The sequence below is a fragment of the Lagopus muta genome, chromosome 1 (genome assembly GCF_023343835.1).
Source record: "Lagopus muta isolate bLagMut1 chromosome 1, bLagMut1 primary, whole genome shotgun sequence".
Classification (NCBI taxonomy): Eukaryota; Metazoa; Chordata; class Aves; order Galliformes; family Phasianidae; genus Lagopus; species Lagopus muta.
The window spans coordinates 6,655,575-6,670,074 of record NC_064433.1 but is presented as its reverse complement, the minus strand read 5'-3'; the positions used below and the strand labels follow the sequence as shown (position 1 = coordinate 6,670,074).

The 14,500-nt window shown below is 40.9% G+C and overlaps 1 protein-coding gene across 2 annotated transcripts in view; it reads right to left on the bottom strand.

The window, feature by feature from the left end:
- The window catches only part of CAMK1D (calcium/calmodulin dependent protein kinase ID), a 250,640-nt gene that overhangs the window by 78,922 nt on the left and 157,218 nt on the right, over positions 1-14,500 (bottom strand). For both annotated transcript variants that reach the window (XM_048963146.1, XM_048963135.1), the window contains exon 4: positions 583-721. In XM_048963146.1, coding sequence (XP_048819103.1) covers positions 583-721 — 139 coding nt within the window. The remainder of the gene's footprint in view (positions 1-582; positions 722-14,500) is intronic.

The following is a 14,500-nucleotide window of genomic DNA, read 5'->3' as shown; positions in this document are numbered from 1 at the left end:
GGTTTCGTTGTTTTTTGTTGTTGTTTTGGTGTTTGTTTAAACCAGAAAAGCTGAGGGCTTCTGATATAATAACATGGTGCAGTTGAAAGGATGACTATCTTAAAATCACACTGGCACACAATGTTCCTTAGAAGAATTCTTGCTGTGAAAAAGATCTCCAGAAACACTGGACTAAATAGCAGGATGGGAAATCATTCAACTCTCCCAAACAGTTTATTTCAATGAATAATTTTTAAGAGTAAATATAGCACAGAAAACCTTCAAGATAATGTGCAACAGTAAGCACTTACATCCCAGCTGAGTTTTTTATTTTTTAATGTAATGTTCTAGACTTTAACGAATGACTTCTTTTCCCAGATCATATGTGCAAAACACCTGTTGACTCTAACAGCATTGTCTGCAAGAGTTCTTATTAAAATCAATTACAGTTGAAGGATACATAACCCTCAGAGCATCCTTCTTATGGCAAATCCTTACAGAAACATCCATCCCCAGGGGAGGCTGGACTTGTGTGCATTACACTTGCATAATTACACAACCTTCATTAACTGACTGGAAGACTAGGTCAAGTTGTAGTCATACCTTGAGGTCCCTGTGGACAATGCCCATTCGGTGCAGGTAGTAGACAGCATCCAGGACCTGTCGGATCAGGGTGCTGGCATCCTTCTCAGTGTAGAACCCCTTCTCAACAATACGGTCAAAAAGCTCTCCCCCAGACACCCTGGAAAACATAATGGCGTGTAGAAGCATGAGGATGTGCTTTGTGACGTGCTTCATATCCCTCTCAAGAATGGTCATGGACATGCAGCAGCCACAGACAGTCCAAACACTAGAGCTCAGGAGGCTCCTCCAGTGTCCCAACAAGGATTTGCTTCCTCAAAATCCAAGGGAGGGTTCCTACCCCAGAGACCAGAGCAGTACATATACCTAGAGTTGCCCCAGATGTAGCATCCAGCACTTGCTCTTGTTGGACTTCCTGTGCTTGGCCATTACCCAGCCCTCTAATTTGTCAAGATCTCTCTGCAAGACCTATAGAATACATATATGTTCATTTATCAGCAGCCACAAATCCTTTGGTCAAATGAGTCTTACTTGAGCACAGCCTCTGCCTGGCACTGATAGCAGGCAGTTACTGATGAAGCAGCACAGATTATGAGCGCAATTAATCAGCAGATGACATAGATGGGAAAAGTATTCCACTACTCAAAGAGGAAAGAAAATAAAACCTTGACATCCCACTATTTAATGTCTTCTATATTATGCTTTTTCTCTGCCGTGCTAGAAATAACACATTCTGAGCCCAATCTTAAATAAAGAATGGACACATTAAAATTCCCTAAAGGGATATTGGGGGAAACAAAAGAGGAAAGAAATGTCTGAGTAATTGAAATAATAAAACTGTCAGCAAAAAAACTGCCCTACTAGGGTAAATAAAATATTTCCATTTTAACAAGCAAAACCTATTAAAAATAAAATGAATGTGATGTGTTTTTTCAGCAAGTTGCACCACTTAGCATATCATAAATAGCACTGTAAAACTTTCTTTAAAAACAAACCCAATAAAAGAAAGTAATAAATGATTACAGTCATTAAATACATATGGACTGGGAGTTTGCCATTATACAAATACTAGGTAATTCAGCCACAGCCACTCCAGGCAATAATCAGCTTGAATAATGCCATGAAGTCACTTCCTAGGGAAGTTTGGAACCTGAATGGAGGAGAAAGTTACCACTAAAAAAGAGCAAGTTCAACTTCTAAATTGAAAAACACTCTGGAAAGAAAAAAGAAAAAAAATTAACAACAGATAATCCCCCTATTAAGTACTAGGCAAACAAACCAAATAGTCTGCTAAGATACTGACATTAAACTGAAGTTCTGCTGTAAAGGTGAAGTTCCCACAGCTGAAGTTCCCCCAGAAGACCCATGGCATTTTCAGTGGGGCTAGATGCCCATTGCTTGCAGAGAAGGGCCAATGTAGCCAGGCTGACAGTGGAGCTAGGAAGGCCCTGGTATCATACCAAATTGGAGAGCCCACGAGTCTGAGCAGAGCAGGGAAAGAAGCACTGCATGTGGAAGATTCCTCAAATGCCATCACACGACAGGCTGCTCTGAGAGCACACCCTGAACCCCACATGGGAAACCTTGAATTAGAAACCTATCTTACCTAGTTTCATAGAGTCACTGAGGTTGGAAAAGACCTCTGAGATCATCTAGCCCAAACATCAACACACCCCCACTATGTCCACTAAATCATGTCCTTCAGTGCCATATTTACCCTCTTCCTAAACACCTGCAGGGAAGCTGACTCCACCACCTCCCAGGGTTTCTCACAGAAGGAGCTGTACGTGTATATAGATACTTACATACCTATACAGATGCACAGGATGTTGCTACAAGCCCCTCTTAGCCCTGCACCCTTTGCATGCCCCATAGCAACATGACGGGTCTTGCCACAGGAGAACAATCACAATCTCTACCTCACCATTCAGAGAAGGCAAATAGTGTTACTCAATCTGGCTCCTATTAGCTGACTGTCTTTTTATATTTCCCCCTCAGCTCTTTTGTTTCCCATGGATTGACTGCACTGAAAATTGGGCCCGCGCAGTAATTAATATGACTGAACACAGCACATATCCCAGTGAAAAATGCCATGCCTGCTGTCTTGCAGTTTCACGGAGTTGCTTTGGTTGTATTTGAAAGAGCTGCTTTAGTAGGTACTGATTTACTTCAGGTGCATTCCTGCTCAAAGACTCTCTTCCCACATTCAGAGAATATGCTTCTGTACATATTTTTCCATTAAAATGACCAAATCCCCCACCATTCCAGCCCCCTCTCCCTTCCCCTCATGCCTCATTCTTTAATCAAAAGCTTTTCTTAGTAAAATTTAGCTCATGGATCTACTGTACTCAGGCTCAATCTGTTTATAATTTTCTTTAAACACGCGGAAAATATTTTCAACCTCTTAAACGATGCACTGCAAACCAGAATGTAACCCAACCTATGATACTATGATGACTCGATGAACCACTGGTAAGCCCGCTTATCCAGAGTGTTAACAGCGCCCCAGGTACACACAGTGAGTTGAAGGACTCATGCTCCCATTTGCTTGTGTACTGACTCTGTGCTATGGTGCGTTGGATTTGCATCATGTTTGCACTCACCTACAAAGTCTCCCTTGATGTGGACAAGTATCATGGTTGGCGCTCACCTCCCAGGGATCTCTGCACCCAGAGCCATGGGTGCTATTTTCCATATGAAGCTTTTGTGCATAGGGCTATCCTTCAAAATCAAGTTAACTCAGTCATGCCACTGGGAATGCTGCTCCCTGCATGACACTCAAGGACTGCCATGTCAACAGCAAGCCAGCAAGAGCCAGCTGTGGGGGAGCACCTGGGCTCTTAGCTCATGGTGCAATTGTGTCCTGTTAGTCTAAAGCTGGTCTTGATCCCAACCCCTCTGTCTCATCAAAGCTATTCAGAGTTTCCAGGTGGTTCCCTACCAAAGTACATGAAGTTCACCTGGCACTTCACAACAGCTCAAGCTGTGATCTAGCCCCTGGTGGACAAGTCATCAAAGCACCACCAGGCTGAGCTAGAAGAAAGGCAAAGATTCCTAGGGACTCACCAGCATAGTTTATAAACGCAGATCAGGGATGTGAATGTAAGAAGGATGATCTCTGAATTTAGGAGCAAAAGGGATCTGAGGTCAATATGAAAAATAAGTAAAATATGAGCATTACCCAACAACAGTGAATAGCTTACTGGTCAGAAGTTAAACATTTACAGCTTCCTACAATATAAGTCAGGAAAAGCACATACCTCAGCCCCTGGGCATAAAGCTGGGAGTGTGAGGTGAGATAAGAAAGACCGAAGGGAATGTTTCTAGGAAGTTCTGCCTTTGAGCATTAGTTTTGCCTAATGAAGGAATTCTTATTAATACAAATATTTCCATTTTAAAAAATTATTTTGCTTTTAATGGAGGGGTTTTCTGTTTGGCTTTAAACTTCCTCTGCATTGTGAAAATGCATGAGAACCAGAAAGCAAACTTTTCTATTTCACCATTCGAAAGGAAGGAGAAATTGGCTGCTCCCATCTCATTGTTCAAACGATGTAAAGCATAAAAACAAAATGGGTAAACAGATTAATAGATTTTAGACCCAGGAAGGAACATTATGGTTATTCAACTTGACCTCTTGCAAATGTAAGTATGTAATTAAAATTCTCCTTGAGGCCATATCCTGTGGTGCTAATCAGTCAAGGGCATATATTACTAAAGAAATACTCTGTCCTGCAGAAACTTGCATTATTCCGTATATATCTCAGAAAACTGCACCAGCTTTCACATTTGCAGCACATCATAAAATGTTCAGCTTGACTGATGCATGGACTTTTCCTAAGTGTAGCTTTGAATCATTCCTCTTAAAATCTGATACTAACAAATATATGCTCCAAGGCCACCAAAGAAAGGATGTAGGATTAGTTTTAGCTTATTTTTCACATAGAATATTCTTGTGTGCACATGGTAGAAAAGGATGGATGAGTGCTGGCATGCTCTCCTTTGACAGCACTATTCAAAACAACATTGCTGTGGAGTTTATTCTGGAGGGCAGACGGCTTCAGCTCTTCATCACTTCTACAGTGGTGGCTATACCAGAGGTAGTGCCTGTACCAACACTTGCCCATATATTTTCCCTGCACTGTTCAGGATATGACCCAGCACATCATTGCATCCAATAGCGCCTACCAGCAATCACCTGTGAACACTGGTGGGGGCAGTGGCACAGGGTTCTCCCTACCCTTAGATTCTTTTGCAGAAAACTTTGGGTAGAAGTGATTTGTGAGCTTTCAGAATCAAACTGTTCAAAATCTTTTTTTTGTGTGTGTGTGTGTGTGTGTGTGCATTAGAAGTGCTGCATGACACTTGCTGAGCAGCTGTAGTAAGGTTGTACTTTGGAGAACAGACTTCTGTTTCCATTGGGGCAAGTCCGTAAGTCCCTGGAAAGCTCAGCTCAGATTTGCTTAGGGATGCAGTGTTGTTTGGCAGTTAAAATCTTTGGAGACAAGATTTTCCTTCATAGAATCCCTACTTTGGAGCTCTTTTAAGCTCCATGATTTTTTGACGTCACTGCTATCTTGTGTCATTCAAAATTTTATTCTGCAGTCAAGTACTCAACGCTGAATTCAAAATTTCCCCAGCTCCATCAGTGGTGATGGGTGGGACAGCACTAAGAGTAGGCAAATGACAAAGGACCCCAAGTTTTTGAACTCCTGTGATTAAATCTTATTGAACAACAATTTACGGCAGCCCTCTAAGTGTCAGCAGCTGCTACTGATGTTTATGAAGCACATTCCTGTGGCAAAGCAACCTGAATTGATCAACTCCTGCATTATTTAATCCTAAGGAATACTGTAGTAAACTTTCACATCTCTACCACTCCTCTGAGGTCTGCAACCTCTATGAAGGGCAGTAGATGAGGGCAGTGTTAGCAGTTTGGTTACACTGGATTGTGATCCTTGCCATTTAAGAAAAGGTCTACGGATATGTCCATAGATTGTTGAGGCCACTTTTCTTCATCACTTTGCATTTAATAAAAAGGCAAAAATGAAGCTTGGTATTGGTGATTTCCATCTGTGCCCTACGTATCAGTCAGTGCTTAGATGTCATACATCAGGGGCTGGAACCAGGTGATTTTTGAGGTCTGTTCCAACCCAAGACATTCTATGACTGTACAATTCTATGAATCCTTATAAACAATGGATGCACCATGAGATTCACTGTAAAAAAAAGGCTTTTAAAGAAATTTTGTTAGAATGTGCACAGTATGCATTAAATCAATCAAAAATTGAAGATGTAATTACTCCTTGCTTCATGTATTTCCTTATGTAGGATGTCAGTAAATCAGCCCCAGTACAATCGCCCTGCTGGTTGTATGCATATATTTACATGTATGTGATTTTTGTTGCCTCAGTCTTTCTCGCTTTGCTTCTGGAAAACAGAAGAGTAGAACTCTGTAGAAAAACCACACAAAATATGTTTTCCAGTGTCTGGAACAATGTATTCCCTAACTGCAGTCATGTTCCTCAAGTTCTCCATAAAATAAATGGATGGTAAAAATCTGGAGGATATTCCTCACCTGACAGCAATTTAAAAGTAGGTCAGGTTTCAGCACTAATAGGTTGGGCTTGTTTTCCTTCTGACTTGTTTTCCAGTGGAAACCAACCTCAATGTCCTGCCAGCATTAACTACAAGGAACAGACCTAAAAATAATGAGAACCAAGCTAACTGAAAATGGATTCCATAAATTATGCAGCGTACAGTAAACAATTACGAAATATAAGATGAATGCATTAGGAAGAATTGCTCTAAATACCACAAAAGACCACAGAAAATATACAAAAGCTACTGTCAGTCAGTGCTTAAGCAGTCCAGCTTTTCTCTGAATAACACACAGAAATTTTCTTTCTCACAAGTAAGTTTGCAGGCACACATCATTTGTGGAAAGAGATGATGTTAAAATAACACTGACTGATACTTGTCTCAATGCAGAAGTTGCTCTGAAGCCCCTTCTACCACCATTATCTCATGTAAATTCAATTTTTACCTAGTTTTTCTATTGGATACATAGGCTATGAGTTGTTCCACTGTTCTAGATGAGCACAACAGGGGAAAATCTACCTTGAAAAAAAGAAGTGCAGTCAGATGATCACGATGTATTGTTACAAAAATTAACTTTACAAGCAGTGAAAAGAAACAATACACAGGAAGCTATATATTAAGCCAAAACGACCAGCATAATACAAAATTATACAGGTATTATTTTATCAAACTGTTAAAACTGCATTTATATACATTAAAATTTATTAATTTGCTCTTCAGCTTTTGAGAAAGTGTGAAGAAACTCACATAGTGAATCGATAAAGAAAACTACACAATTCTGGTTGGTTATAAGGAATTGTTAAGAAATCTGCCAGTAACAAGGTAATACAAGGAGAACCCCTTCCACTGTACATACACAACTTTGGGATACAATAATAAAAATCAGGAAAGCAGTTCCTTCAAATGCTCTGTGACCACAAGAAAGCAAGTCTGGAAGAAAACTAAGTGTAAAGAAGAAAATAATTTCTTCCTGCAATACCCACATGTTCAGTATTCTGACCAATTTCATCTCACTCAGTGTTGCAAATAAACACCTGTAAGTGAGCTTTGACCCTTGGCTCCTTCAGCCAATGCAAAGGAGAAATTTCTAAGGTGTGATGCTGCTGGGTTCACACTCTAGGATGTGACAAACAGAAATGTCTGTCTCTGTGTCCATTTGCACAAACCTCACCTTGATGATCTTTAGGGAAAAAAAGTCCTAAAGATGCTTTGGTCTTCTCATCAAGGAAAAGCACAGTCAAACTAGGAAAGTAGAGGGAAGAAATAACATGGGGCCAGCCTACATCAGCCATGAGAAGATAGGACAAATTCACAAAGAGTTGACAGAGGAAACAGGATTGAGCTCTACCAAACAATTAAAGGAATGGAAGATGAAAAAGAGAAATACAAGGAATTATTTCACAGCACATACGAGAAATGGCAGACCTGGTGGAACTAGCAGGTGGCAGACTTAAGGCAGAAACCTTTGTCATCGGAGGAGTAATCCTGGAGCAGATAAATCTTTGGTATGACCCAATAAAACATCGTTCATGTTCTCATGTTTGTGCTCATCAAATTGATTATTGAATTATTCAGTCAACTTGGGCCTGAATGTGCATACCTACATTAAGGGAGTCTTTTGATTCACTCATTTAAAATCAAATATGACAGATTCATAGATTATAGGCCATTATGATAATCCAGTCTGAACTCAGACAAAACAAAGAGTACAATTTTTGCCTTGTATCCATAGCTCCTGGCTGGACAGCTGGACAAAAGACTATCATTTCTCAGAGTATCCACGCTTGACTTGGAAGATACCATTAATCCCTTGTCTGCTTTATCCAGCAGTTAATTACACACACTGACTAATTACATTAAGTTTCTTTCCAGTAATAATTTCTGATGTGCTGTCATTGGATCTCTTTCAAGATGGACTGCAGGCTCTTTACACATATTAAGGCAACATTACTCTTTTTAGGTATTCCTATTCCTCTGTGATATTTCTGTCCCAAAATGATATTCACCAGCTGCTTTCATAGCCTCTGCGACGTGCTGCTGAGAAGCAGAGTGTATATACAGTGATGCTCAGTTCTGGTCCACAATTTGGAAATTTACAATACCATGTTGAATATCTTCACTTACATCTGCATCAATAATGCTTTGGCCGTTCCTGGACAGGATATAGAGCAGTATTAATTATCTGTATTTCAGAACTGCACTGAGTATAACCTAAATAAAATATATATGTCTGCAATTACAACTCTCTTCTGAACATCATTTATTCAGTCCTACACCTTACTGTACCTCATGATGTTTATCTCACTACTGTACAATCTAAATATCCCCATTTTCTAGAACAGATAATGGATTTTTCCAGTTTTGAGTGAGATTCCAAACTGAATCCATAAGCCCCATATTTATTCACAGTTTGACAGCTGCCTCCTCCCACTAAAACTGTATTTCCAAGCTGTGCCCTTTGCACAGATACGGCACAGCAAGGACCAGGAGGACCTGATGATTTATTGTGGTTTGATTGGTGGGTGGGCAGCTCAGATATTCTTTCAGAGTCTCAAAAAACGATTTATGATGCAGATGCACAAAAGAGATGTTTTCTCAAAAACCAACCAACCAAACAACAGAAAAGCAACTGGTCCTAATTCCTTGATATACTTAAAGAAAACCCACACCACTCTGTCAAAAAAAAAACCCTCAAGTTGGTCATGTGTGCCACCAAGGAGATATTTCTGCTCTTCAGTTACCCTGGAATGAGCTCTTTAAGGAGACTCTGACCATGGTGTCTCCCACAGGACATGGGAGAAAAGAAGTGCCATCAATGGCTAACAAAGCCTTAGGCAAAACTGGCCAACAAGTGGAAAGCATGGCCTTCAAAATTCTGGGAAACCAAGGGAAAACAGCTGGGCGTGGAGAAGGAAGGACAGTTATTGGAACAGGCTGCACAGAGAGGTGGAGTCACCATCTCTGGAGGTTTTCAAGATAAGAAATGAGATGAGGCACTGAGTGGTCTAGAGCAATCACAGACATGTGTTGATGGTTGGACTAGATGATCTTAGTGATATTTCCAACCTTAATGATTCTATGAACTTGTCAACATCCTGTGCCTTCTCAGTCCATTCTGTCTGCTCAGCACTGCTGACCCAAACCAGATGCCATAGTCACAAATTTATTGTTTTTATCCTGTGCAATCGCTGAATTTACTATCTTCTGAAAGTCTATTCCTGTTGGAAAAGCATTTGTTGGAAAATAAAGTAGGAGCCCACTACACAAAAGAGAAAGTTTCCAGAGTGTTCTACATAAAACAAATGTGCCCTGAGCTTATTTTAATAATTTTTCAATTATGGTCTTACTGGTGACTGATTTAGTCCAGGCCATAAACATGCTTCTAATGGAAATCATCAATTTATCACGGAGATGAATTCCAAGAATCTAATCATACAAATGAAAACAGACACATGTTCGTGCTAACAATGAAGACTCCAGCAACAGAGAGAGGATTTTATATATCTGTCATTTCTAAAGGTAGCTATTTGCTTCCGCAACTTGGGCTGGCCTGCTGCCAGGACTTCTGGTTTTTACTGGGATGGTCCCATGGCCTTGGGAGAGATTGTAAATATCTGCTTCTACATTACTGCTCCAAGGTTGCTCTCCATTCTAACACTTCGCAGTTGTCTTGACACAGAAAACAAGTCTCCGGTTAATCTTCATTAATCAACATGAGTAGTCCAACAGTAATTCTATTTTCAAGTCAGGAAAGCACATCAATGCCAATAAGCAAATCCTTACACTTCATGCTCGGTGTTTTAGTAGTTTGTATTTATCATCACTTTGTTTAATTTCCCTAATACATTTCAATAGGTAAATTTGTGGCAAGATGTAAAATCTGATGGTTGAAAGAAACTAAGCTGTTACTGATCAAAAAATAAGCTTTGCTTGGAAAAATGCAAAAAAAAAAAAAAAAGCTGCATCAGCTTCTCTCAGATGTGGGAGCTGCAGGAACCACATCAGCACCCAAAGCCCAATACAGAACAGTTCAAAGCCCGTTCTCTGACATACAGCAAGTACCTGGGCCATCTCCTCAAGATCCAGCCACAGACCAGGTGTAAGCCAATATGTGCAGTTTGGGATCTTTTCCTACCTGTAGGGACACAAACAATTGTACCAATGGGGACTGAGCTGCTTCAATAGGACAAGAGGTAATGGCCTTAAGTTGCACTGGGAGAGTTTTGGGTTGGACATAAGGAAAAATTTCGTCTCAGAAACAGCTGTGACATTTAGAACAGGCTGCCTAATGAAGTGGTGGTCACCATTCCTTGAAGTATTCAAGGACAGATGGTTTATCATAAACATGGTTTAAGGTGGGCATAGAGATGGGTTGATGGTTGGACAGGATGATCTTAGCGGTCTTTTCCAACCGGAATGTTTCTATGATTCTATGATTCTATGCACTTGAAGTGCTACCACAACAGCTCACGGCATTTCATAGGAAAGCCATTAGCATTTACTTGCCGCCTACTTCATTTGGCCAGTGTAAGATCTGATAATGTACTGCACATTCCTGCTGGAATGCCAACATGACCATATTATTTCATGTATTCAGCCGTGATTTAAAAAAATAGGGTTAATCTTCCTTTTCTGTTCTGTACTCACACTCCTAAGTGTCAATCCAGGTTCCTTAGCATCTTTTGCATATATTATAAAACACAATTTTGCTAAAATTAAATCAAAAATTTCCTCCTCTGTCCCAAGCCAAAACTAAACCAATGATTAGATCAAGTCCAATGTGAAAATTAAAATCAGAAGTTCCTCCACTGTCCCAAGCCGAAACTAAACTAATCAGTAGATCAAATCAAATCCAAACAATAATCCAGCAAATATAGCTCTCACTGTGCTCCAGGGCTGTGTGATATATATACAGACTGAGAATGCCAAGAAGCTGAGAGAACAGCTGGATGTTTATGGTTTCTTTTTGTTTTTTTTTTTTTTTGTTTTTGTTTTTTTAATTATTATTATTTTTTTTTTTTTTGCTAATATGGTAGTCAGAGCACATTGCAAAGCTTAATAAACAAAATGAAGCAGAGACTGCAACTGCAGGTCTCATAAGTCCTGGACAGTAATTGTGAGTGTTCATTATTCAGCAATAAACATGTAATGTACAAACACTGAGTAAAGCAGGCCCAGAGGTGCCACTGGGGTTGCACTGATTACAACAATGGAGTATTTCACTCAAATGGAGTTAATGTGGGGCATGACAAAGAAGTAATCTGCAGCCGGTGTGACCAGCAATGAGGGAGGTTACGAAGGACAAGGCATGGTAGTAATAAAATTCACAGTTAGTTAATTCACAATTAGTAAAATTACTCAATATGGCACAAAGTGTATCTATAAGAAGCTGATCTGTAGTAGCTACTCCATTTACTGTCTTGTACAGACAAGTCTAGGAATCATGGGACTAAAAACCCACTGCACTTAGCCAGTCCTAATGAATGATGCTGTTTTAGCTTTTAAAGAGTCTTTGCTTTATATATGCATATAATGCAAAGGAAAGCTTTTTCCACAGTTGCCTCCCTGCATGTAGGAACCTGCGTGATGATGTATGTGTATAAGGGCAAATGTATCTGTGTAACTTGTTATCTGTAATTCTGAGGCTGAGGAAATGGTAACAAAAATCAGGATATTCAGCCCAGGCAGTGCAAGGGAGGTTCTGTGTCCCCATGAGCTGGTGCAGTCAAATCAATAAACTGCTGTTATCCTGGCCTGAAGGAAAAGACTAAAGAAAAGTGCTGAAAGATCCAATATCCACCATCAAATGATCTGACCAGTCAGCTGATCTTCCAGTTGCCTGTTAAGAAAGCACCATAGAATAACAGGATGGCTAATGCTAGAAAGGACATTTGAGTCCATCTGGTCCAACCTCTTGACAGTTTTTCTCCTCAACTTCTGTGGGCAGGGAGGTGCAAGATGTACAGGACCACCATGCTACCACTAGAACCCAAAAGCATGGCAAAGCAAGAATCATAGAATTATAGAATGGTTTGTGTTGGAAGAGACCTCAAAAATCAACTTGTTCCAATCCACTGCTGTGAGCAGGGTTGCCAACCACTAAACCAGGCACTAAATCAGAGCTCCATGCCTTATTAGCTTCGCTGTGCCACTGATTTCTTGTGTGACCTTGGGTAAATCACAGAAGGATGAGTCTGAAAAGGGATTTAGGCACCTCAACGGGAATGTAGCATCTCATATGTGGTTCAGATAACCCAGGTACTTCTGCTCCCAGCAGGTCAAGACCTGCCGTGCAGCTAACCACTAGAATTGAAGCTCTTGGGATGTGGGGCACAAGCTCCATTCCCTGGTCCAGCTGGAAGGGAAGAAAGGGGCTTCAAGCCAATGTTTCCAGCTTCTGGAAAGCACTCCAAACCACAGGGTGTTTTCCATACCTCCATTTGAAAATGTTCCACTTCTCAGAAACTAACTCAAGACTCCCCCAGTGCCGTAACACTTACTCAGCATTGCCATTCCATTATTGATGCTAAAGTCACAAAGCGGTAACAAAGCCCATTAAAATGAATGTCAGTTGTTCCCTTCATCTTATCATGGAGCCAAATTCATTCTGTTTAGAAATATGTTCATCCTGCTATGCTTTCAGTAGATGGTAATCTTATCCCATGTCTTACACTAACTCAGAAATCCCCAAGCCAAGGTTGGTCTTGCAAAGACAGTGCATCCACCCCTCCAGCAGGAAACCAGGTGTACTTACGCGGTGGAAGAAGCTATTCACTTTTATTCATTTGCTATAGACAAGCATGGAAAATAGATTTCATGCTGATGATTTATAAAGTGCTTTTAGAAAATCTTTAAATACTAAGTTATAACTAGGTATGAACATTCAGAGCCACTGCTGCAAATGCTCTCCTGCTCTCACATTGTTATTTATGCTGCTCCCTGCTATGGCTGCACAGCCCCATGCCAGGGCTGACCCATCTCAGAGTCACAGATGTCTGTTTTCTATTTGCTTGTGGTATTCCCTGTGCAACATTAAAATGTCATCAATTCAGTCTAACAGGGCAGGGAAAGGCCTTAGTCAACCATTTAACAGCTAAGTAAAACATGTGGCAAATGCATATTGGTCCAGGGACTGCATTAAAAGTTTAAGGGTTCAATTACGAGGAATCTTTCTGGTGTGTTCTCTGGAGGTTAGGAAAACAGAATTGCCAAATGTTTCCCCCTGGCCTCGTGGCTGTTATACACCAGTCTGAACCTCTTGTTAAAGTGCTTTTTGTTAAACTGCCATGCCAGTATGTAAAAGCACCTCTGTACAACACCCAGTTAAAATAAACCACTTCTTGGGAAAACGGAGTTGACGTTTTTATGATTTAGGTCCTTTTTTTACAGTAGTTACCGTTGTGCTGCTCTCATGATCGGGGTCAGCACCTGAATGCTGAAGGTGCCCAACACCCAAGGACACATCTGATGTCTCAGTGCTCCCAACACAGAATCATCAAGCACAAAACCACCTGAACTTGTGTAACTGACTAAGGCCCTTAGGGAGATACAAAGTGACACGCCAGTATTATGCACTGCATTACTGGGATTATTTCCCGTGGTTTGGTTCCTCTAGGTTAGCCAGAACAAATAACATGTAAATCAAGTAGCACATCCTGTGCACACTGATGTCTCTGGATTCAGGCTGGTGAGGGGACTGGAGTCTTAGGTGGAGTGGCAGCACGGTCCATGTGCCTTAGGTGGAGGGAATTGGGATTGTTCAGTACAGAGAAGAGGAGGCTCAGGGAGACCTTACTGCTCTGTACAACTGCCTGAAGGAGGTTGTGGTGAGAGGGTTGGCCTCTTCTCCCAGGTTACAGTGATAGTACGAGAGGCAGTGGCCTTAAGTTGTGCCAGGGGAAGTTCAGGTTGGATATTAGGAATATTTTCTTCTCAGAAAGAGTGGTGAGGCATTGGCACAGGCTGCCCAAGGAGGTGGTGGAGTCACCATCCCTGGAGGTGTTCAAGAAAAGGGCAGTTGTGGCCCTGAGGGTCATGGTCAGTGGGCATGGTGGAGATGGATTGATAGTTGGAATAAATGATCTTATCGATCTTTTCCAACCTTAATGATTCTATGATTCTATCTGTAGTACAATGGATGGATAGCACTGCAGTAGAATAATTAACATATGCTAAAACTCTGCTTGCAAGAGCAGTGCTCCCATCTCCCTAGGGTCACATACAGGAGATTCCAGGAACTGAGTCACCTGCTCTGCGACAATCCAATGTGTCTTTTAATGGCATGCATGTCCCATTCAGATGTTGTAGACACCTGACCATAGAATCATAGAATCATAGAATC